Source organism: Anabas testudineus, chromosome 21 (assembly GCF_900324465.2).
Source record: "Anabas testudineus chromosome 21, fAnaTes1.2, whole genome shotgun sequence".
Lineage (NCBI taxonomy): Eukaryota > Metazoa > Chordata > Actinopteri > Anabantiformes > Anabantidae > Anabas > Anabas testudineus.
Window position 1 is genome coordinate 9053729 of NC_046629.1, and position 26710 is coordinate 9080438.

Here is a 26710-nt window from a genome sequence, read left to right on the forward strand (position 1 = left end):
GAGATGCAGCTGAGGAATAACTTCTACTGACTTATTGCAAAGTGATTTAGAAACTCAGTACAAACTGTCTCATATTGACACAAATCTGTTACTGTTCCAGTGCAGCCTAGTGAGCTGCTGGTGGTTGTAATATAGTATTTTAGCAACAGTATCTTACAAGCACACCTGCTCAGACCTCCAGCTTAATGAACAGAAAGAAAGTGAGAAGATATTGTTTTGCACTTATCCCCTAATCAGCTTCAGACTTTCAACTGTGATCGTCCTCTGATGAATGGCTCCACATCTAACTGCAAAGTAAAAATGAACTTCCAACCTAATTTCATTTACAACTTGTCATTGAAGGTAGTGTTATAGACCTAGATTTAAACAATATCAACAGCAAAACTTTCCTTTAAAGACACATTCATCAGGCAGATATTAAATGACTCACAGAGCACCACATCATTAATGTCAAATCTGAACAACAGAAGTAACAGGCATTAAACGATTTAGCTAAGTTTACCCTACTGGTGTCCAACCAGTGTAGCTGCAGGTTCTGCAACATTTAACATGAGATTATAATTTGTTCTTTAAGTATAATTTTGAAATTTAGGAGATAAAGGTGGTCTTCTAGTGGTCGAAAGTGTCTTTTTGCAAGACACTGAACACCAAATTGCTCCTGATGGTTAGAACAGCACCGTGCATGGCCATCTGTGTGTGACTGTATGAATCAGAGGGTCATTGTAAAGCACTTTGTCTGTTACATTTAAAACAAGCTTTAAGTGCAGTCCATTTACCTTTTTCAAATAACGCAGGAAGTGAATCATTTGCCACCCAACTTGGACATGGCCCAAACTCGCAATTAGAACTCGAGACCATTACATGAATACAGCGTAATAGTCCAAAAAAAAAAAAAAATTCAAACCTAAGTCAACCTCAGCTAAGCGATCATTTTCACTGAGCCCGAAATGTCTTTGTTTAACAGGACTTTTAAAGTAGCAAATGGACATCCATGGTTTGAATTAATACCTGACTCTAACCTTAAAAATATAGCCTATAATAAAAAAAAGGTCTTTTAGAAATAAGAGACATTAAACATTCATTCATATTCTTGTGGTGCTTACAAAACCTTCCATTAATGCACCAGATATATTTGCATGTTTAATTACCTGTTTTTGTCTATGGTTGCTTAATTCCAGACGTTGCCTGGTAATGGCAAACAGAGACTCTTTCCTTTGTTAGGAGTTGCTCCCAATCCTCCACATTTTAAATGGTGTCCCTCCCGAACCGTGATAATTGATGTATTTCCCATAAAGGAGTGGTAATTAAGATAATGAGATTTTCAGAAGCAAGTGTTGCATGCCAAAATGAGGGGAAGCGTGTTTCTTGACTGGTTCACTTTAGCTTTATAAATTTTGCTTCCCATCCTCTCTCCTGTTTTATTCACTTCATTTCACCAGCTCTACTTTTCTGTCTACTGATGTCTGCCTCCTATCTGTGTTCTCCTTACCACATCTGCCTCCCCTCTTGTCTCCCATACACAGCTTCTCCTCAATTGTTTGCCCAGTGCATAATTAGCTATAGGATCACCCATTGTGTAATTATGTATAGCAGTTTGATATGTAATTAAAATTGTATCAGTATCTAGTGTAATTTGTGCTGTGTGATTACCTATTAACAGTGCAAACAGTTGTGCCTAAAAGCCCGTGACCGCCCCTCTCACAGTCGCTGTACTTCCTTGTCAGTATTTACATATCAGCAGGTGCTACAGTTGAGCAAAAACTAAAAAACTCTATTCAGACAAACACATAATAAAAAATCTCACTTTTACCCACATTGCCCTGCTAGAAAACTTATTTCTGACAAGTTTGTGTAATTGTTAAATATGTTATCATTCCGCCTTAAACCACACACTCTACAAGACCATGCACTTTACTTCAGACAAGACCATGCACTTTACTGTGCTGAATGACTTAGCACAGCAACGCTGCATGGCTTGTTCCTCCGAAATACACACAACAAAACAAAGCAGAGCTTTCAAACTGCTTGTTAGAGAGGTCTTATAATAAGGCAAAGCAGAGGGCTGGTGGGGACACTTAAGGAAACATCTTAATAAAAGCACCGGGCTACATACTAGCCTGAAAAAAAAAAAGGCACCAATGCAAATTCACCCCTTAATAATAAGACGTGTCTGAAAGGTCTGTTGTTGGGAGTAGCCTCTGTTTTATTCAACATAGGTGCTGTTTCTTCACAGCTGGTTTAGCACCTGCAGTTTCAATGTTTGTCCTCCAGTAAATACAAATGTGTGCAGTATACATGTCTGTTTGTCTTGCATGTCTCTGTCTAGTGTGCTGCTGTGTACAAGGTCAGAGGTCATATTCTTCTCACTGTGTTACTGTAAAATGTAATGCATAAAGTTGACATTAATATAAGTATTCACTGTACTCGGAGACATACAGTAGTACCACTCTTTCTCTATAAATGGTCTGTTTTGTTTCAGTAAACATCTTAATCTGGCCGTAGAAGCATTACAGTACAGTATAATTAAAGTGGTCAGCTTCTGCACTCGCTTTCATACAGAAGAAGACGTTCTAAGGTCTGTGATAATATCAGCCATGTCGTGCTTGCTAGCAGTGAAATGTGGGTAATAATGAGCTTAACATTTCCCAATCTTTCTTCTGATGTAACTGCACAGCAATAAAATATAGTGCCGCATTTGAACAGATCACCTAATATGCTAAACTCAAACAAAGTGTTAAAATCAGAAGAGAAAGATGATCTGCACCACTTAGATTTTTTTTTTTTTTTACTTTAAAATAAAATAGAGCGCAAGTAGCACTGCTGTTGTACTGCTGTTGAAGTTCAAGTATACAAGTATAGACCACTCTGACTGGTCTCATTGGTTCTAGCTGTGCCAATATAATGCAGGGATTTCTTATACAATGTGAATTTAACAGGTCAGAGAAAAACGTAAAGCATAACTCTCCAACAAGCCAGAACAAATGTGCATAATGAAAACAAAGTGAGTGGTGTAGTGTTAGTGGGATAAATGGCACCGTTTACTTGTAACTAGTGTTTTGGTTTAAAAAGCTGTGAGTTTCAGGTGACAGGTGCTGATTCAGGTGTTCATTGGTCAAGCAGGTGTTGTGTTGAATATTGTCCTTTTCAATTGTGTTCTAAGAGACAAAACAACATTATGTTCATGTGTGTTTAAAAGTCCCAAACAATGTCTCGATTTTGTCTCGATCTCCACACCAACCTTGGTCATGTTGATTATGTACCTACTTCCCATTTTCTTACATCTTGAAGAACACAGCCTATCCTACAAAATCCACAAATGCTTTTAATAACAATAAAACTGCTGCATGATCTGACATTCCCCAGAGGAGGAACTTCAGCAGCAGGTCTGACATCCACCGTATGGATGATTAGCATCATTACAGCATCAGCTGCTCCCTCACACTCAGACATACACACACTACATGATGGCTCTTCAACACTCATCTAGATTAAACGGTGGCTTGTTCTTGGCAACTCGGTAATGTATTTATGATCAGAAGTAGGTCAGATGATTTTCTATAGACACTAGAGAGCAATGTGTTTGCAAAGATGCAAAGAGTGGGTTGGCAAGGAAGGAAGGGGGATATGCAATTATTTCTTTCACAGTAATTATAAGGTAAGGGATCACTTCTGTCTATGCTTTCTGCTTCAGTGCTAACAAACCTGTGTAAGGCACAGGAAGGAGTAAATAAAATACCGTGGAACAAATGAAAGGGCAAGACATTGGGAAATACTACTAGTAAAAAATAAGAATTAGAAATTCATACTATTCTTGCTTTATTCTGCATCATGTTTAAATTGTGTCTTTTCTCCCTTTTCAGCTCCTTTGACCGACAAGCCACCAAAGATCCTGTTTCCCTCGGAAAACAAGATTAGCAATATGGAGCTCCAGCTAGGTAAGACAATCATGGGATTTCCTCCAGCTGCAGTCAGTACTATCTGTGTCATTTCCAAATGACAGGAAATGGATGACTTTACAAATCCTCTCCAACACACCTCCAGGTGGTGAACACAGATTGATGATGGCATTTTTATTTGCTGGAGAAGCAGCAAAAGAAAAAAAAAATTGTGAAAGTGTTTTTCGTATATGCAAATAGTGGGTTCTAATGTCCCTAAGGCTGTTTTGTCAACAATGGAGAGCCCATGTGGTGCCAGGGTTCCATACGCTCGCTTGCCACATGGAGAGGCGGCTGCTATCTGCTGCTGTTGTTTGTCTTCTTTGACGTGGGGTTACGATGGGCCTACCAGTGCATACGCGCATGAGAGACTATATGCATATGGTTGTGTTTGTTGTTGTTGTTTTGTTTTTTTTATGTGACGGCATATTGCTTGATTTCTGGGCACAGTCCACTGTCCACATGGTGTTTGCTGCTCTGTGAATGGCTAATGTGTCTGTCATGGTGAAGCTGATGGGACAAGACAGAGAGGTCTGGAAAGCAAAGAAGAATGGGATGAGTATGTGAGAGAAAAAGAGGGGGAGGGGACAGAGACAAAGAAGGTGCAGTGATTCACGGAGTGGTTACCTTTTGTCTTCTAGCTAATGCTATTGGCGCCCAGGTATAGTCTTTTAAAATGGCTCCACGGTTGGCTGATCAAGAGTGAAAAATTGCTGCTGTTGATAAACTGACAAGCACAGCTTCACATGTGGGCATATTCACACCCATGCATGAACAGGTTGCACACTACAAGCCCCTCAGCTATTTTTGTCATTTGTCTCTCTTCTGGTTTCAATGAGAGTCTGAGAATTTTGAGTAGTATGAGTAAGTGTTGTATGAGTGTGCTTGTGTTTATTATGGGGCAGCTGCACGGTGACTTAGTACCATAAAATGGGGAGACTCATTGAACAGAAGAATAGTCAAAATCAGTGCAGCAAAGGGTCAAAATCTGTTTTGTTGAACCCAAAACACCTGGTATAGTCATATATCTTTAAAACTTCCATGTCCCTAGCTTGTGTTGCAGTTTGTGTATAAGCCTAAATCAAGACTGGAGGTATCTCAAGGCTTTTGATTTTACAAAACTCTTTTCAGAGCCAAAGAAGACATACAATGGTTAGTTAGTGAAGCTACTTAGTAGTCCACATGACTTGTAAATGGACCTATGTATAAAAAGCCTGTGGGCTCCCCTCTAATGGTATGGTACATAAGGTCTTGGTGCTACCAACATGAAAAGGGAGTCATAGGCAAGGCAGAGAAGACAAGAAAGAAAAAATATGTGTGATGTCATGGAGTGAGCGCCCACAGATTCCCAGCAGAGTGTCTAAAGCACAGAGACACTGAGGTAAATATTTTACAGCCGGGCTCCATTTTATGTGCAGAAAAGTTGTTTCTCCCTACAGATGAGAGTTTCTCTTTTATTTAGCTTTATTTATTCATTCTCCTCTTCCTTAATATTTGTTGAGTCATGCCCTAAGCAGCTTTATAGAGCAATGTGACAGATTTATGGTAGTCAGAATGCACACAGAGAGAGGCTGGTCCCTTACGGCAAGTGGGAGATAGAGAGAGAAAGTGATGGGATCCAATGGAGGCCAATGGATGGGCAGTAAAATCAGACCCGTAAGCAGAGAGATAAATCTGCAACACTGCCGGGAAACACAGGCCCACTTTATCTCCTCTGCTGCTGCTGTGACTAGTGCAGGTTTCAGACAGCCGCCATGGCAGCCAGCTTTACCCAGCAGACATATTTGCAGAAACAAATCAAACACATATGTTACATAAACTCCGACAGAAGAAACACGGTTGGGATGGAGAGGAAAGTCAGTGAGAATGGTGTAGAAAGAAGAATGAGGAAGTCCAAGCATAGTGAGGACATTGAAAGCTAGAAATTGGGAAGCGTGAGAGTGGTCTCTGAAGACAGATGTCAGGGAAAAGAGAATTGAGAAGGGAAGAAATGACGGGGAAGAGCAACAAAAGGACAGAGGAACAGAGGGAGTTTACTTGTCTCAGGAGCAGGGTGTCTTCCCCAGCTTCCCTTACATGTCTCTGACACTGAAGGGCCAAAACTGCACAGCTATACATCCTTAATGTACCCACAACCCCACCACCAGTAGTAGTGCTTCTTATGTATGTGTTGCTTTCATCACATCTACAAAGCTTTTAGGGTCTGACGAGTCCTTCATGTTGTGTGACTGATAATGCAGATAGCAGACCTGCAAATATTACTTTCAGACAACTTGACATTTTCAGAGTAGTTCCCAAAGGTGACACAGTCAAGGTTGTGTAAGATGGTTTGAATTGTCAAAGATTGTCAGGAGCCATGCAGTTTTTCTTTCAGCTTTACTGCTGGCCCCCAGTGGTGAGTTGGTGCAGTCCACTTCTTCTAGAATAGGAGGCTTATTCATATTGCGGAGTTTTCATTTGTGATGTAGTGTGTTCGGGTTGGTGAGAGCACTACACACAGAAATACACATGCTTACATCATGTGGCGTATTACACATAGCTCCGAATTTAAAACACACACTCACTGATGTGGTGTCGATTCCCTGGGGATGATTGACAGTCCCTTGACCTAAATCTAACTGAGCACCTTTGGGACAATATGTATCAGTGCATCACATGCCGCTGAGAACCACCACAGACTGTCCAAGAGATCAGTGATGCCCTGATCCAGATCTGGGAGGAGATCCCCAAGGACAACAACCGTCAACTCATCAGGAGCATGCCCTGACGTTGTCAGGCATACATACAGACACACAGAGACAGTGTGGAAGTCTCCTTTCCTCTCCTCTCCTCTCTCTCTCTCCTCTCCTCTCCTCTCCTCTCTCTAGAACCTGGCCGTGACACAGACATGTCACATTTTCATGGAGAAGGGTGAAATTGAAATTGACATTGCTCTAGAGAGTTACTAAAGGTCAACACAGAGTCACTTCACTAAATTACTCTCTGTCTGTCTATTGCTCTCTTTCAGTCTGTGTCTTTGACACACACACATTCATTCCCCTTCTTTAATGCTATATCTCCAACATTACCCTCACTCACTGTGAGATTGTTGGATAGGATTGTTTAAATAATGAAATGTTGGCAAAGGAATAGTTTATATATGTTTAAAGTAGAAATAGATTCTCCTTCAAGAACAATTCATTTATGTTTGCTGCTTTTAATTCATGATATTTATGCCTAGATCCATTAAACAACATAGAACGTAGCACTTTTTGTATCAAATGGCCTAAAGTCAGAAAGGGTACGACTGCATCAATCCAGCAACTCACTGAGTCATTAAATGATGGTTTTATCCTTTGGTATTATTTTTTGGGCTTTTACTGCAGTCTCCTTCAGGTCTTTTCATTCCATTTCTTATTCAGAAGGTGACGTGCATGTTCAGTTGTGCTAAGATGTGGTGATTGATTTGGTCAGTTTTAAATTTTCCACTTTTTCCCTTTGATTAACTCCTGTGTTGAGTAAGCAGTGTGTTTTGGATCATTGTCTTGCTGCCTGATGAAGCTTGTCCTAATTAGTTTTGATGCATTTCTCTGTAAATTGTCAGACAAAATTTTCCTGTGCACCTTTGAATTTATCCTGCCGCCACCATCACGAGTCAGGGCATTAATAAAGCTTAGTGAGCCTGCTCCAGAAGCAACCATGCAAGCCCAAGCCATGACACTATCTCGACTGCACTTCACAGATGAGCCTGAGTGCTTTAGATCATGAGCAGATTCTTTCTTCTCACACACTTTGGCCTTTCCCTCACTTTAGTAGAGGGTAAAATTGAAAAGTAAAATTGGTCTCAGCAGGCCACAAACCTTTGTTGCTGAGCTTTTGTGGCTCATCGCTGTACAAATTCAAACCTAGCTTTCAGGTTCTTACTGCTGCTGAGGGATTTGCATCTTGTGGTATGGCCATAAAGATACTTTCACTCCTGCATTGTGGGGGTTGTTGGTGACTGTTTTGGGGTTTTTCTCAACAGCTCTCTCAAGGTTTCTGTGAAGAGTTCTGGCCTGTTCTGTGTGTGTTGCTCAGTACACCAGAGATTTGTTTCTTTTGGACCATTTCAAACTGTGGTACAGTTTATATCCAATGTTTGTGCAGTGCCTCTGATTTCTTTATCTGTGATGTTGTTTTTCTAATCTTAAGCACAAATGTCTTCATTATACTGCAAATGCAGATAAATTGTAGTTATTTTAAATCATTTGAAAAATGAAGAAGAAATATTAAACCCGTCAGAAGTGAGGACATATTCTGTTATTAAGCACACTCACCATCCTGAGCCATATGTCATCCTTAACCTGACCAGAGCTCATATGTCTGTTTCTGGAAACAGGCCACTTCCATTCAATCCCAGAGGAAGACAGAAGTGTCACCTAATTCCATTTGGATGAGGCTGAGAATAAAATGCATTTTATATCCTACTGTCCTTTTTATCACGATCTTTTATGATCTAGTTAAACTTCTCTCGAAAATGGTTGTCTGTTTAATGCAACATTTGAATGTAGATTTGTAGATGTGCACATGTGCATTTGCTCAGTTTATTGCTATCTGATATAATACGTGTTTGACACACACAGTATATACATTGCCATGTACTGGCTTCGTTATCTTATCTTGTGCATCATCACGGGCGCATTATAAACATTAACACTCTCATAGCAAAAACACATGAATGTAAACAACCTCTCCCAGAAATTCTATTTATACATAAAAGTATTTTATTTTGTAGGACACATAACTGCAAAAGGCTACTTTTTCTATCAAGTTAAACGTGATAGATACTACATGTTGTTAATAAACACATTTGGTACGTTACAAACAGAATGATTTGGTTCACATACCATAATCCAGTATTCACTGTATAATTGTATTGTATCTAATGATGTATTATATTATATTATATAAACGTTCTAGGACATAGGATTGCTGTAAAAGCATGGTCATAGTAGTTTACTTACATGTCTGAAGTAATTTTTTTTTGTCAGCGTTGGTACTTTTACAGAGAATTCATGAAAAAGGCAAAAGCATGTGGTCCACCACTGCTTTAAAATGATGACATTACTCATCGAAATCAAAGAATCTATTGAGAGTAGAACTGAGAAATTACATGTATCTCTATGTTTTAGGGTGAATAATCATAAAGCACTTTCTCAATTGGCTGTGTCTTTGTAGTTCATTTCTTTTGTGATAAATGACATATTTAAATTCTAACGCAGAAGGGGAGAAAATCACAGAGAAAATCAGCTCTTAAAGGTCACGCTGCAGATATGGGCACCGTTTTTTTTTTTTTTTTTATGTCATCATTCAGTTTGGTTATAGTCCCATAGTGACCCTGTGTTAAGTAACCCACGGTGACTTGTATGGTAACTAGTGTGTCAGCAAAACAAAGCAAAATGTTTAAGAGCGTGAATGGTCGTCATTAATCACCGAGTCTGGGCCTGAGAGCGGGAGTCTGCAGTATGATAAATGAACTAACAGAACTTCTACACATGCCTAACACGAAAGGGAGCAGGAGGAAGGCCAAGAATGCGAAAACACACAAAGGGGAGACAGAAGCAGCACCACATAGCAGGCAGTAAAGCCTGACACATCACCCCACTGTGCGTCGCATATACAGTAGCTGCCTGTTTACTGCGGCCCTGGCATTACTCAGCACAGTGACACCAGTCCAGCCAGAGCCTATTCGACATTTAGCCTGTTGGTTGTTTTTTCTCTGAGCCACAAGCTGACACTGGACTGTCAGGCACTGTCTTTAAGCAGGTGTAGTTTTAGCAGAGTGCTTCTGTTTTAATAAACCTTATCTGCAGCTGTTCAGACGATTCAGCACGTGGAATAGGTTGAACAGAGGCAGAGGCCGACGGTGAGAAAAAGGGGTCTGACTGGCTGCTCGGGCCAGTAAATCAGTGATTTCACTCATTCATTGAGGTTCCTCCTTAGTTTTTTTTTTCTTTTCTTTGCTTTTCCTGTTCCAGTAGCACAAAGCAAAGCACAACTTTTACAGTGACAGTGCCAACTTTTTATCAGATTATCTTGCAGAGTATCCCGTTTAATCTGAAAAGCATTGCCTTAGATGTGATTTGTACTCCATTTCATTAAATACAGCTTTCTTGCAAATAAACCAATGTACTCGCACATCAAGACAGGAGGGAAAATGTTTAATGAGAGTTTATTTTAAGGTTTTGGATCACAGCATGATGCATCTTCTTTTTTGCTTTTATTATGATTAAAAATAAACTGTAACTGTGATAGAACATGGTCAAACACTTGTTTCAGTCCATAATTCGGAGGCACATGCACATGCTGATTGTTTACTGTAGTCTGCTTTGTGTTAAAGTCCTGCTTAGAAGATGTGAGGCGACATGCCAGACTGTTTTTGTCAGCAGTTTCTGTTTGGCGTGTCATGTCCATGAGCTCTGCCCCATACAGGGCAACAGATCTGCTTTGTCTCTTTCTGTCCTGAGTTCAACTTTATGCTTTCTGTCAGTGTGTATTTTCAGTTTTGTCAGTCACGTGTTGGTGCATGTGTGTCTGTCTGCGTGTATTTGCAGGTATTTATTACACATCCCTTATCCAGACTGTCCCAAAAGGTTGTGCTAAACCAGTCACCAGGTTTTTTCACCATTTAAGCAAAAGGATGTCTTTAAAGAAAGATTATTTAGGTAGTGGTAGCTTTTACTTCATCTGCTTCCGATGCTCAGGCTCACTGGCAGGTAATCGAGGAGAAAAAGCATCCTGCTCATCCCTGCATCACTCTATATTTACAACAAGGGCAGAGCAAACCAAGAGGTAGACGTAATGAGACTCGTCTCCTTTTTAAGTGTTCAGTTTTCAGAAGCTGTGCTTTCATCTCCTTCCTCCTGTCACTGCCACCTCTGTTTGGTCAAGGTGCCAAAGACAAGGCCAGGGGATACCTTGATAAAGAGCAACTTGACATACAGATGATATACAGTACGTAAGATAGTGTGAAAACTGAGTAACATTTGGCAGAAAAATATACTGTAGAAGGACAGTAACAAGAAAGCACGGAAAAATGAGAAAAGAGAGACAAGGATCGAGAGAAAGGGAAGGGAAAAGAGGGAAGGAACTGGAATGACATGCATGAACAGCAAAGCGAGCAGGGGAAAAGACGGCTTTGCCATTCACTTTGAAGCTTGTTCTACTTCTGTCTGTCTTACGTAACAGAAAAATGAAGAAAAACAAGTGCCAAAAAAAATAGGCAGGGTGGAGAGAGGAAAAAAGAGCCAAGAATGAGCTTCCAAACTTCAGGGCTCTGATGTTTCTGGCAAGCGAGTGGCTCTATATGGACGACGGAGTTAGTCACCACACGGCACCGAGCATTGGTGTTGAGCGAAGGGTAAAAGAGTTAACAGAAAGAGAGGGAGAGATCAGTCAGTGGTGTGAAGAGAGACAAGTAAAGGAGGGTTGAGAGGAGGCGGTCGGACACGAAACGATAAGGAGAGAAAGAGAAGAGATGGGGGGGATAAACAGAAACGAGAGGAGCGGGACCACACTGAGAATTATAACCCCAGAGAGCTACCTACAGTAGATCCCTCGTTCTCCTTCTTTTTCTCCGTGTTACATAAGCTTGTGCCCCATCCTCACTTCTGACAAGTATTTGGAGACTAGCCGAGGCCCTTCACATATGTCTGCTCTTCATTATCCAACGAAGACCCTACCTGGAGGCCTTCATCCAGCAGTGAGGAGCACGTTTGCACTTTGGCTAACACCTACGTTACCACTGCCCTCTTTCTGCCGTACCGTTGCTTTTCTATGACAATCAATCTTCATGATGTCACCATCGCCCACGGCAGTGAATGTTGCTATGGAGATCAGTAGATCTGCTCCGAACTGCTGCCTTAGGGAGGGTGTATGCAAGCTTACGTTAGTGTATGTGTTTGTGTGTGCATCTGTACGCGTGTGTCTGCGCACACTGTTCATCTTTAATTGCCATCTGCAATCTGCATCCTGAACACAGTCAGTAATTCGAGAGGCCCAGCGTGGGGTAAATAGCTGAGACTCATTTACAAGTGTGTTAATGGACTTTCTCTGTCTTTGTCTTTCTGTGTTTCTTTCTCTCCCCCACTCTCTGTCAGTCTTTCTCTAACCCTCTCTCTCACTCTCTCTCTCTCTGCCTCCTCGAACATTTCACAGTAGATCATAACATATACGTATTGCAGAGCAGCAGATGCAGTATAGAGGTGGTTTGCATAATTTTATGAATAAAAACAGTGTTTTAGGTGGATAATTATCTTCAATTTTGTCATTATCATAAACAGTTTTGGATTGACTGTGAATGGCTGCTTCTGAGCCTCCTGTGCAGAACAGCAGTTGAGAGGTGTGTGTGTGTGTGTGTGTGTGTGTGTGTGCGATCCTGAGGGATTACTGAGAGAGCGTGGCCAGATTTTTGTTTCACGTTGTTTGTCATCCACACTACGGTTCAAGAAGCTGTTTACGATGGAAGAGAAATTGTGTTAAACTTGGTACAAAAAACAGTTCAGTCTTTTTTTAACGGTAATTTACCCTGTGGTAAAGAGAGCGAAACCCTCATTTCCTTTAGCTATTTTAGCCTCTCCTGCAATTTTTCTCTCTTTTCTCCTCCCTGTTTCTTTCCTTCCTTCCTTAACTACTCTCTTCAACCCCTGAAATGTGTTATTAGTATTAAACAATGCAAGAATAGGCATTTTAAATACCAGCTTTACTTTCCTTAATAACTACCCTCAATGGTAATAATTACCCCCTTTGAAACAAAAGGAAAAACCCTCCTTAGGGTACTAGGCAATAACCGTGCAGCTGGGTTTGTGTGTTTTATGTGCTTCTGTGTGGGTGCACATATAGTTGAGCTTGTGTCATTACACATTTCTGACCTAATCAGTTTTGCTGTAGTTTAGAAATATCAAAGGTCTATTGATGATAATTAGAATATTCACAGCAAATTATAGCAATTCACTAAAGAATATGTTCAGATTTTATCAAGTCAACCTTCAGCTGTTACTCACATGTTATATGTACTGTATGTTGACACACAGCCCACGTGGCTGTGATGAGTGCCGTTGCTGATACTCGTAAAGTAGGCCTTTGTAAAGAGACTACAATGAAAAACAAAATAAAAATGCATTCTAAATCAAAACAAATGCCAAATCAAGTAGGTATTTTCCTCTTGGCTGATGTTAGTGGGTTTATTGGTGCTGTTCTGTGAAAAAACCTACATTGTTAGGGTGCATCTCTCCAAAAGGAAACACTGTCCAGGAAAACCAGAGAATATCATGCTGAAAATGGAAACTTTAGTAGATACCTGCTCATTGTGTTTATCTCACACCGCTGAAGCCTCATGTTAGCTTCAACTGTATTTCAAAATGAATGTTTTCATTGAACAACTGCTATGCAATTGCATATAATAGAGTGGCAATGGGCCAGTGGTGCTTGGTGGCCACTATGTGGAGGAAGTATTGTGAAGCAAACGTCCTTTTCCTCTCCCGACAATGATGCAGCTTTCTCAGCTAAGAGTACAGTTTATGCCAATCATGAGTTTTTTCCCTCAAATTTAAACCAGTTCTAACTATTTCTTAAGATTCTTTTTTTGTTTTTTGTTTTTTTTTCTTGTGACACAATTTTCAGCTCCTAAACTAAGCTACTAAACTCTAACCACTGTTACTTACTGGTGGAGAACATAGTCATCAAGATATGATGCAAATGACGGCTCATCACCACCACAGCAGCCCAAAGAAACTGTGACCATTAAAGTCCGGACAATATCCCATTCGCTACATAAGATCAATGTTGATAGAGATAATTATCCACCAACTTCAGCGACAGATCAGCGTCACGATCTATCCTTTAACTCTTTTAGCGCCTGACATTCATGTGGGCTAATAACACTAACAACATGTCACAGTAACACATTGCCGCTGTCAATAGCAACCACTTAACTGGTTAAGGCTCACACTGAGACAACATTGATCTTGGTGACTCAATGAAGTATGCAACATTAGGAGTATGGATTAGTTTTCATAACACTTCCTAACTGCCTCGGTTTCCTCTTCCGTTATGTGTTTTATCTGTGATTGTTTTGATGTCTTCTTTTCAGTCGTCGTGTAAATCCCAGTCACATTTTTAAAAAGGTTTTCCATGCAGCCTTAGACAGACATGGCACACATGCTGGTTGACTAGGCACAATTACGTTACAAACATGTTTTCATATGCGTTTCTATTTTTTAGATGCTCACATGTGCATCACACATGCTAATAAAGTAGCTAGAAAACTGTTGTGTAGTTAAATTCTGCAGCTTATTAAAAGCCATTATGCCAACTGATTTAACTCAGAGCAGAAAGTGCCCTATTTGGTATCCAGATTTTACCCTTAACCCAAGTGCTGCATCAAACAGTGTTATGAAAAGAAAAGCTCTAACCAGTTTTGATTTTAAAGAGCTGTAATAAGAGAGTAAAATCAGTGTTCATTTATTTATTTATTTTGAATTCAAGTAAAGTGCTAATCTCTCCAATCAGTATATCAGCAATAGTTGTTTGTTTAGTCAAAGCATCCTTAAAGCCACTCAAAACGCTGTCCTGGCCAGAGGAACAGAGCTTGTCATTTATTTAAACTGTAGAAGAAGCATGATATATACTATAAAGCATGTTACTTTGAATCTGGGGTGATGCAAACAATCAGCCTTTAACCACTTTAAGTCGTTTTTGTCACATTTGGCTTAATATAACCAAATTTTAAAGATGGCACGTATGAAAACACTTCAGAAACATTAAAAAATCACAAAAATACCCTGTTTGTTGTTTCATTATTAGGGCTCCAGTTCTACTGACCACGAGACACTGTCACGCACTTCCTGGCCTGTCATCGCTCCTCTTTTACTCTCACCTCAGGTTGCTGTCACTGTCTATCTTAACACTCAGAGGAGGTGTTTTTTGAATTCCTGCAGAGCTCTCACCATCTGTCCAGTGCTGCCTGCTGGCACTAGAACCTGCCAGTTGTGAGGAATCACTCGTCTGTGCATCCAACAGCCGCCAGACTTGTTTGAATCTGACGCCTCACTTTAGTCCTCCACATTAGTATATGTCTTTGAGATAAGATATGAATTTATTTCTTGTTTTTAATCTATTAAAAATGCTTTTTTAGAGACACCTTGGGGCACAGTTTGCAGTTCATTTCCTTCAAAAACCTCTAAAATCCTGTTTACTGTTGCCACAGTATTGTCTTGCAAATCTGCTTGTATAGATATTAGCAAGAACAAAAGTTAAGACTCTAGTATTTAGCATCTAGGTATTTCTATTTATGCATTCTCTATGTCAAAGACTTATTCTTATGTCTCTGTTTTCTGAAACTATTTAAGTGTCATCACATAAATGTAGACAGACAATACCCGACAACTCACTCCACAGACTTGCAACTATATTAATATCCTTTCTGTCCTATTCTTACTTAATTTGTCCTCTACTCAGTGGCGTTTCTAATCACATGCCCTTATTACAGGTAACATGACCTTTCGTGTGTTGGCAGGTTCCTGTGCGACCTTTAAGAATGAGGCAGACTGAGAACAGCTGTAGATCAAGTGGAGCATAATGTGGGGCTAAACTGGACCCCATCACAGAGTTCAGTCAGAGAGGGCCATTACAGCACTTTGTCCTCAACTGGAAAATGAGAAAATTAGTCACCTTTACGTTTGTGCAAGTGTAGCCGGGCTTACAGGGACTCATCTCTTGTTCTCTTCCGTAGAACAGGCCCTTCAGATCACGCTGTGTTTCACAAGTAATCTGTCGCTTTCACTCTTTTCTGGTGTTCCTCCTCATCACATTCTTTGCCGCTCATTGGTTTTGGCCTCCTGCCTCTATTTTCTCTCCCCAGCTCCATCACCGTTTCAATTTATTTCTCTCTCTCCTCCCGTTCCCAGAGTAAATATGTTTTTTTTTGTTTGTTTGTTTGTTTTGCCAAAAAACTATGAATATGTAGTCATCACATATACCTTATTTAAAATAACCATCTCAGGTAAATATGTTGAAGTTCACCTTAGTTGTAGTACAGCATTGATTTTAACCAGAACTTTGATGCAGCCATGTTTCTTTTTGTTATTTTTCATATGAGAGTTAAAAATAAAATTGGTTTTATTCCCTCTATACACCTTACTCACTGGTGAGTGATAATTAAATTGAAAGTAATTTAACAGTGAGCATATTTTTAATATGCTAGGTATTGCTTTATGGCTATAATTAATGTTCAGTGGCTGGTTAGTGAAAAAACAGCTTTTTATACAGTATATGAGCACTGCATCAGAACAGCACAGACCAATATTGTCTTACCCTACATCAGGTTCTGCATGCGTGTGAGTGTGGTTATTCAACCATGTATGCGTGTTATTTCAAATAGAACAACTCTGTTTAACTCCATTTGTGAAACAAATAACCTTTCCATTACCCAGAATCCCCAAGCTCCACAGGTATAGGTCTGTAATTTTCTAATAACTTCTGTAGTCTTTTCACCTATGTGAATTAAAAGCATGCACACACAGTGGTGAACAAACAAGGAAACACACGTGCACACAAACAGGCACACGCTGCCATGCATCATTACTGCATCGTGGATTTTCCCTCCTCCCATTTTCCACACATCATTCGCCACAGCAACATCCTTCAGGTCCTCCTGAGGGATCCTGAAGGAGCTTAATTCAGTACTTTGTAGAAGCCCCTTTGGCAGCAGTTACAGCTTTGAGTCTTCTTGGTTAAGCCTCTTCAAGCCATGCACACTTGGATTTGGACAGTTCATCCCATACTCCTAGAAGAGCCTCTCAAGCTTCATCAGATCGGATGGGAAGTGTCATATTCTGGTCTCTGATCTATACAGTATAAGTCAGGGCTTCTTTGACTGAGCCACTCAAGGAATCAAATGCTCACATTACATCCTCAACTAGCCTAAATCTTGTGTGACCAAGCTCTGTTTTTTCGTTGTTGTTTTTTCCTGCAGGTGTGAACAAAAACAAATCTAATTTCTTCATATCAGATATGGGCCACTTTTGCACATAGTCATGGGTCTGATTCATTTCTGACCTCTGACAGTGCAGCCGCTTTCAGAATAGTCACTTTTTAGTGTCTCACCTTAAAGTCTAGTAAAAATAAGCATGGAGGAGACAACAATACAGACAGAGGCGAATAGAGTAATGGCAAAGTGTCCGATTTGTTGGACATTCGTGAGAGGCTTCTGCTAAGGCCAAATTGGAAACAATACACAATACGAAACCAAGAAGTATTTATATATTATCTGACTGTCACACAAATTATATTGTTGGTGTATCACATGAAAGCTGGATACATGTCACTTACAAGCATGAATGTGAACTGTGTTGTGGTAATTTTGGACCCATCATGAACCACGTGTTGTATTTTACTAGTTTCTCTCCAAATGGCTAACAATTGTCTGTTGATCATGCTTACTTGACAGTCTTATACAGCTGTGCTCTGCTTCTGTTTTGTATCATAACCATTTTTATGTGAGTGCAGGCAATCACTTATACATTTAGTCTTACTGTGCTTTTCAAACTATATGCATGCTGTATATACCATATACTGTATATACACAATCACAATGTGCCAATTTGTGTATTACAAAATGCGGTGCTGCAACATATAATTTTGATATTTTGATTGTTCCACTTTTACTGATGTGATTGTTGGGAATGATTTTGCAGTGCAGTGGAAAAGTACAGAATGGTAATGATATCCTACAGGAGAAGTTCCAGTCGTGCAGCGATAATCATTTCTACAGGATTAAGTCCTGACCCACATCAGCTCAGCATATTAGCATTCAGCGAGAGTACTGCTGCAAGATTCCACACCGACTAAACACTAGCAGTTGATAGGCTGGGGAGGAGAAAGTAAAATAAAGGTGGGATAGAGATAATGTGGGAAAGAAAGTCGGTTTTTACCGTGTGTCAGGACTCACGTGTTTGTTGTATGTGCTTCTTGGGTTTCTTTTAAGATGAGCCCTCCTGCCGGCCTGTGTTCAGAGCTGCACGCTGTGGATTCATTTGCATTTTAACTCCTGCATTAAAGAAGAGAGGTATCTGTGAAATTTCCTTCACCACAGTGACACTTGATGTTTGATATGGAACTTTAGAGGAAATGTATTTAGATTGCATTGTTTTTTTGTTTGTTTGTTTATTTTCACAATTTAAATATGGGTGGCCTTGCCCATTTTTACACACCAGAAGTGACATGAGTAATTTTTTATAACACCATCGTCTTTTATGGTAAAGCCATTGATATTTTATATAATTAATTAGTCATTACATAGTTTAGCAAACAACTTTGAAATGCACCACTGCCTTGACACTTTCACTCAGATTTACACCTAGAAGCTGATGGGTTGTTGTTATTAAAATTGAATAATTGGTCCACTATTAAGGAGATTTTAGACATTATTCCTGCAACTATCTAGTGGTTATTTTAAGTACAAAGTATTTTTGTCCATTAAATCAGACTTCATTTTTCATTCATCATCTTCTATTTGGTTTCCACGCTGCTGTAAACAAAACTGTCTGCACTCATGCAATGGTCAGATGTCAAACTTTCAGTGTGACTATGCTAAAGCCAGTGGATTTCCTCTGTAAATCAGTAACAGTTTACTATAAACACAGTTAAATTAACCCAAAAAGACTGTCTCAGAACTTTGTTTGATATTTTCCTCTAATTAACCACTTCATGCTGATCTGGGTGAAGCCGCGTTGGCATAACTGTCTGCAGATGTTATGCAGAGACAGGATATAGTGCACAAATTAGAGATCCATCTTATAGTAGAGTAGTAACCAAACTGGACCACGGCGTGGCCATTTCCCTATTATAAAAAAAAAAAAAAACTGCTGGAAACTACAGATTATAATTAACAGTTGCTCTGCTGCAATTTGATCCCAAAATAAAACTTTTCTAAACATTTCAACATATCACACATTTTAGGCTTTTTCAGAGTCAACACTTTCTGAGTGTGTTTTTGTTTAAGTGTGTTGTGTGACTTGCTGTGGGAGGCTTTCTGTGATGGGAGCACCTTCCTTTAGAGATGGTAAAATCTTGTGTAACGTGGGAGAAAAGTTAAATGTAATATTTTTTAGGTGGTTTATTTATTTAGTTTGTTCATATGAGAATGTAGTGTTGACTTGGAGAAAGGTTTTCACCAGGGACTTTATGCACAGAGTCTTAGTCATTTTGAGAAACCGCTAACAGAATTAAACTGGATTTACTGTAAATTATTTGATAGAAATTATGTTTATTGTTGATTATACACATACAAAGTCAGACTAATCCCAATTTACTAATATACACACAAAACATAATCACCCACAGTGAAAAAGGCTATAGTATAGTTTAGTGATGGAACATTTATTATTTATCACATTTGCATCAGCATCTGCATGTTTGTGGTTAATATTGTGGGTTAAAATGTGAATTTAGAGTTTATAGGATTTTAAAATGTAAAACAGATGTAGCTTCTGTCAAAAATTGCAAAATATATAGATATATATCGCTAGAATCTCAACACACACACACACACACACACACACACACACACACACACACACACACACACACACACATGTCATTAATAAGTAATATGTTAATTACTCTGAACATAGGAAACCATTAGAGACTCTAATGCAAATGAAAATAATTTGTGAGAATTTTAGGAAAATGGGAAAAGGATGTTGTCTTTACTATTTAATGTGCCTTCACTTTGCAGTGATGAATTTTACATTCCTAATTTTTAGAGCTTTGCAGTTATGCACTAAATTTGAATACATTTTTTTTTACACCTTTTATTTTTTTTACAGAAAGCATACTGGGTTGGGCATCCAGACTGTTAACTCAGATAGTTATATATACAACCTACCTTTTAAGAGTTGGTATTTTGGAAAACAACAAAAACTGGTCAGATTAGTGTGTCGCTCACATTTTCTTAGTATACATTTTTTAACAAAGCTAAAACAAACTACACAACCACATTTATTAGTGTAATACAGCTGTGACTGTAGACTCTTCCGCTCGCTCGCAAGACAACAACAACCAGTAAATTAAATTTTAGGCTGATGTTTTGTAAAGAAGTCCAACATGCATCTATGCCTATTTCTATATTTGACTTTAGCAAACAACAGCTCTAACTGTGTGGAAAACGACATACAGTGCATGGCTTTTGAGAGATCAGCTTTATTTTGTAAATATATTTTAGAATAAAGTTGCAGTGTTATAGTTTGGAGCAGCAGCAGCCCTACGTCCTGTGATTATGGCTACTATGCTATGCTACTAATAAATAAAAAAGCATGATCCTACTGTTCTGAAACATCCTTTCAAACAGCACAAATGTTTGTTTATGCAAATAATGTAAATGTTACTTACATCAAAATTGTTAGTTACAAGGGAGCGTGTAAACTCATTCAGCATTTTGCTTAGTTTGTTTAACCAGTCGGCTCAACTTACTGTATAATCAAACACTTTCCCTGCTTCCAAGTGTGTATTTAATTCATACATGCACACAATCTGCATTTTCCCGTGAAAATTAAAAGGCTTTTTCACTTTCACGTCACTTCGGGCTACTTTGCCTTCCCAGGCACAAACACAACATGGGAACTTATCAGTTACTATAGAAACCAAATCCCGGTTGCATTCTCTTAAAATAATGATCCGTGGGGATAAAAAGTGAAAATAGAGTATGATGTGATGCATCTTGATGCCTTCAAAATAGAGTCCTAGCAAGGAGTCGTAGCTTTCCTGCTATGATATAGCACATATATGTTCTGTAGGTACACACACACACACACAGACAGAGAGAGAGAGAGAGATCCAAATACACACACAAATCAAACACAACCTGAGTCTCACAGGAAATCATTGCCATAATTAACGTCCTAGCGTGCTCCCTCATTGCCACTCTGATTGGCTGAAAGTCATCATTAGAAGCAGCTCGGCACAGTTCCCACAGGTATTTTGCGAGTGAAATTATCCCAATGCTTGGCAAGTACCGAGGGACATCATCAGCCTGTGTTAGTGTGTAAACATTTCTGTTTTCCCCAGTGCCCCTGTGCTAGTGTCTCCAGCCCACTCGGCACAAGTCATTTGTTAGACTTGATTTAGATTTATCAACCCATAGGCCTCCTGTGGCTGGGGCTCAATCTGAACACCCATTTAAAAGCCCTGAATTTACTGGACATGCTCTTGGTGGATTTGGAGGCAGCAGTTTACATCAAAATTTGGCAATGGGATGTTTGTATGATGGAGGGGAACGAGAGACAGGGCAGAGATGTAGATGGAGTGAAGGGAAAGCGAATGAACTCTGAGGCAAACAGAGGAAAAGAAAAATGGGAAGGGTAGCAAGTCCCATGTGTCTGTCTGTAGCTGAAGTGATGTGTTGAGATTTGAGGGTCTGAGTCCAAAACTAGAGGGTGAGAGGGAGGACACGGAGGAGAGTGCTACAGCTGTGATAAGAGGCTGAGGAGTGTGGGGTGAAGAGGGGTGGGTGCTCTTTTTGTGTTAGAGAAAGGAGGAGGATTGAGATAAAATGTGTGTTCAGGGGAGTTGTGCTTGTGAAGAACAGAATAAGGTGGGTAATGGAGAGAAAAAATAGGACAAGGGGGGTTGGGGGTGATACTCAGAAGATAAACCAACGCTTTGATTGGGGGAAATAGCTAGATGAACAACCAAAAAAGGGTTAGCTGCAAAGTGGAGTCACAACATATCTGGAGGATAGAGAAGAGCTACCGAGGGTCTCTCTCTTCAGGAGGTGAAGACATGTGATCTCTCGCATGGAGAAAGGAGATGAAAGAGAAATGGTAAATTAATTCCTTAGATCTGCTAATTCTCAAGACAGGGTATGAGCATAAGCCAGAGGTACTTGTAAGGCTCACAAAAAAAAAAATCACAATTTGTGCATAAAATTATTACATTAAGTACAGATGGCGTCTTCGCTTTTAAATTGCAAATTAGTACGATGTACTGTTGCTTTTTCGTTTTCAAATTAGCCATGATTGTCTTTTAGTCCAGATTGGTGAATATGCACCATATTTTTGTCTAAACATTTCTCTATTGCCCGAGTGCCATCTGAAACTGCAGTTGTGACGTGATAAATAAGTTGAATTGCTATGATTTCAGTCTCACACAAATTTGAGGTGACTGACAGATGGAGCTTGGATTTGGTTGTTTAAAGGAACATCAAAGTTACAAGCCGGTGTATACTTAAAAACATAAGGAGAGAACATTACTCCAACTCCCTGTGTGGATTTTGCAGAGAAACATCCCATCAAATTATTAAACAGGTGGAAGCTTAAGATGACTCTTTTAAGAAAGCTGATACTGATATATGTACTGATATTTTGTAAGCAGTTCATTCAGAACATAAATTAATTTAGATTTTTCTTCAGCTTGGATTCACATCTATGACTGGCTTCATTTCCATAGCAACAGCATCTTTGGTTTGGTTATCTAGTAATAAATAAACAATCCTTTGTACTTAATTTGGAAACATGCTGCAGTGAGGGAACAGAGAGACTTTCCACTGACACAAGTATGTGAACAAGGTGTGATAAAGTCATATCAAATAAATCCATCGTGATTCTGGGGGTAGTAATGGATGGTCTGGGTTAGTGTGACCTGATCTTGGTTAATCTGGCTCCAGTTGATATTCTGGTCAGTGGGTCAATGCCTGAAGCCAGGACTCTCTTGGGTTATTCGTTAAAGTGATGTTCCTCGTCAAATGTTCAAATCACACCATTTAATTGGCCTCCAGCCCAATGGACAGGAGCCAATTACAGCTCTCACTCTCTTATGCCCTGGATGTCTGCACTTATCTTTAAGCTTCACTGTTTTTACTGTTCTTTTACTCTCCACCTCTTTCTTATCCCCTGAACTGTAAATTTCATAATCATTTGTTTTAACATTAAGACCACTTCATGGTCTGTGGCGAATCGCAGAGGACAAAGTTCCTCGGCTTTCTCAAGTTGCTTGGAAAGCATTTTTCAGCAGCATTGCACTCAGTGTCATCAAGGGAGAATTGCATTCTCTCTGGTCTCATTGTGGCCATTAAAGGAGGATTTCACGTGGATGCACAGCAGTGAGAAAACTCTTTGGTGTTTATGTGGAGATGTGGCAAAGACACATTGTAAGAAATAATGCACAGTAACTTCTGAATGTCTGAATTTCCTGTAACTGTACAAGAGTGCAGAACGGTGCATGATTGAGCCGGTGAGCTAATGAATTCACATCATACTGCCATGGGATGCGATCAGAGCAGATATTTGAGGGAGAGGTATGTTAATTGTAGCTATATCGATCCCTCAGTCAGTATGAAATTGCTGGAAAGATAAAGGAACATTTATTTAGTTCATCATTTCATCATCATATAACCCCCACAGCGCCTCTCTAGGTATAATAGGCCTCTGTCTTCCACTGCCTCGGACAGAGCACCTATTATGTCATCAAAAAGGGACGATTAGCAGACGAAAGGGGACATGAAAGCGAGGGCACCAACTACCTGTTCACAAAGGCCATAATTTTTACCGGTAATTAAAGGCTTACATTTCGCTGACGGATCATCAGGGGCCACAGAACAAATGGGGAGAACGAGCGACAGAGAGGAAAAGAAGCAGGATTCTCCTCTGTTAAAAGCTCTCAGGCTTGTAATGGTAATTAAGGACTTGTCTCTGGAGAGGGGACGATATTAGAACAGAAGAGAGGCTGAGGTGGTGAGGGGGGGGTGGGCCCCATGTTCTTATTGCCCTTACTCATTCCTCCACTTATTCAGTCTAAATCTTTTACTTCTACTGTACTTCTTACCCTTCCAATTCCCACATCTCCCTCCAACCTGCACTTTTCCGCAATGCAGAGTAAAAAGTTCAGCCTATTGTCATCGTTTCACATCAGTGCTGCTTCGCCATAAACCAGTGCATCTTTTCATACACGGGGGCTCAAAACTGTACGAAGAGCTGCTTAGCAAAACAAGCCAAACTCTTTTCTTGTTGTCTGCACCCAGAGTTTTGTTTTGGCCCTGCTCCATGTTAGAGCTGACTTTGATAGCTGCTCGCCATTGGCACAAATCCACAGAGGTCCTAATGTGGCACAGTACCTGTCTTTACTGCATTTTCTGTCCTGACGGAGCCTGCAGAGCTGCTCCTACCCAGCACAGTAGGCGTTGTCATGGTAACCTGCAGGAGGGTAAAGGAAGGGAATAACAGATTTGGACTTTTCTGAGCTCAACATCCTAGTCCTGATACAAGCAGACAACAGTAAACACACCTGCCCAGATACCGTCCTCTGGGGATGCCTGCTGGAGGATGTGCCTCCATTTGCTACACTTAGCCCACAAACAAACACAGACATACACACATAGTCGTAATTCATTGAAACCAGGCTCAAATAGCACAAAACATGATTCAAACTGAAGACAGTTGTGAACATATAATCATTTAGTTGTTCAGAGCCTGTGGTGCTGTGTCTATTTATTGCTTGTCATGTTGTTTGTTCTCTCATCCTTCATATGTGCAGCGGAAAGATTACGCAGTACCATGTGAAGTTTTTCATGATAGTTTCACACCTTGTGGGGGAAGAATTATGACTGACAGGACTTGTAGCAGATTTTTCTGCAGCGATATCCGCAGTAAATGTTCACAAACACACACACGCACACTCTCTCTCTCTCTCTTGCTGTTTCTCAGACACACACTGTTATACACTACATGCACACTCAATCATGGCTTAGTCATTTTAATTAATGCTTAAAATACCTTAACTGAGAATCACTGTTCTGCATGAAAACCTTTTAGAATAATTCAATTTTTTTGTGATTTCTCGCATTAGATAAAAACTTATATGTCTTTGTTTGAACACATTAAAATCTCACAGGACAAAGTCAAGCTAGAAACAAGACTGCTCTATTCTGCTGCTCTTAACTTGCAATATGATTGCATTTAAAGAATATGACAAACACGTTTAAATACCAGTGAATAGTGGTGTTCATTGATAAAATGTGAAAACACTTTCCACACTTTGTTTGATTAAAAAAAATAAAAAAATAAAAAACCTCAGTCACACCATAGAAGATGCCAAATTGCTGCCAGTAAGAGGTTGCAAGAAGTGAATGTCTGATTAAAGAAGAGGAAATTATATGCTTTTTAACTAATGGCTCAATTTCTCCTTAGCTATTTTGTTTAGTGCCTGAAGTACCCAAATTCTGAAATGAAAGTGTCAAAAGCTAGTGTGTAGAATATTATTCTTCTGTGTGAAATGACTTATAAGATTAAATAAAGGATAAGAAAACTCCCCTTAAAGTCTTATAGGACAAAGTCATGGTAGGAACAAGGTTGCTTTATTCTACTGCTGTTAACCTGTGATATGATGACATTTAAAGAATAGGTTTTCTCCCCAAATCGTATCTCAGTATGCTGCTGCCAGCATGATCTGAGCACCATCTTGGTTTCCCAGAATAAGCCTCAACTAAACCTGACAGGATGCCAACTGGCTGCCATTAAGCAATCGCAAAAAGTTTCTGAAAAGAGAAGAAGAAATTATATGTTTTCCATTTAATGGCTGAGTTGCAACAACAAAAATACAAAGTGGTGATGCACAAGGGAAAATAGGCACATTGGAAGCAAAGTGACCGGGTTCTTACAGTGGGAAAATAACAGCATGTAGGAAGTGGACAGGACGCAAACACACTGCAACACAAATATGTAGAAGATAATACTCCTAAAGCAGGTGATGTTTGGGACATAGCTAATATCAAACTCGTGTTCTCACAAATACTGAAGCACAGTTTTATTTTGCAGCACATTGATCTAAATGCACTGTTACTGAAGCTATGCTTTTTTTATACAACCATCAAAATAAAATTTCGCTATTCGTGTTTAAATATTTATTGACAACATGATAATTCCCCATCATAACTATCGACTTAACTATCTAGGCAGCCTGTAATTATTAATACTATTGTTACTGAGGATTGAAACAAAGTCATAAATATTACAAAAAAAGATTTATAAAAAATCCTTATCATGGCTTCTTCCTTTAGACCTTTGACCTTCACTTTGCAGGCTTATCTTTTGTCACTAGAAAGCTGTTTCCATGTTCATCCTCTCTGCTGTGAGTTTGATACTCACACATCCCAGCTAAACATTGTGACCCAAAAATCAAATTACATAAGCACAAATTAAAACTTGCAGTGCACATGCTGTACTCCTGAAGCTGGAGTCCAATTTTTAATGAGAGAATCAACGACTTTAAACTTTCTTTGTAGTTTGAATCCATGCTATGTTTAATGTGAAAGTTCTGGATGAAATGAAATGTATAGTACCTGTACGTGTCTCAGCATGCGTCTGGACAGCATATTTATTTTGCTGTATGGTCTCACACAACAGCTCATAAATATGAAACGATACTTTTGTCACATAAGATGTTTAAAAAAAAGGAGATGATGCAGAAAATTGTTTCCCTTGGTAACCTTTTGTTTTTGGAAGACGCTGAGAGAAAAGACGGAGAACAGCCAGTCCTGAGGACGTGATGTGATATTAATAGGAAACTTTTTCATCCCATGTTTCCCCAGACTCCCAACACCTCCTGCATTTGATGCAGAACTGGGAGATTAGTGAGTTTATCTGGGACGGTGCAGTTATTTACTAGGAACCTGGTGTTTTGTGGTACATGATTTTTGACTGTGTATCTATTGTGTGCAGTGACACAGTGTTGTGGTGCTACCCTTGTATAGTTATTGTAGCTGCACT

The 26710-nt window shown here is 39.6% G+C and overlaps 1 protein-coding gene across 1 annotated transcript in view; it reads left to right on the forward strand.

Moving 5' to 3' along the window:
- The window catches only part of il1rapl1a (interleukin 1 receptor accessory protein-like 1a), a 132920-nt gene that overhangs the window by 85247 nt on the left and 20963 nt on the right, over positions 1-26710 (forward strand). The window contains exon 6 of the mRNA XM_026375786.1: positions 3861-3935. Coding sequence (XP_026231571.1) covers positions 3861-3935 — 75 coding nt within the window. The remainder of the gene's footprint in view (positions 1-3860; positions 3936-26710) is intronic.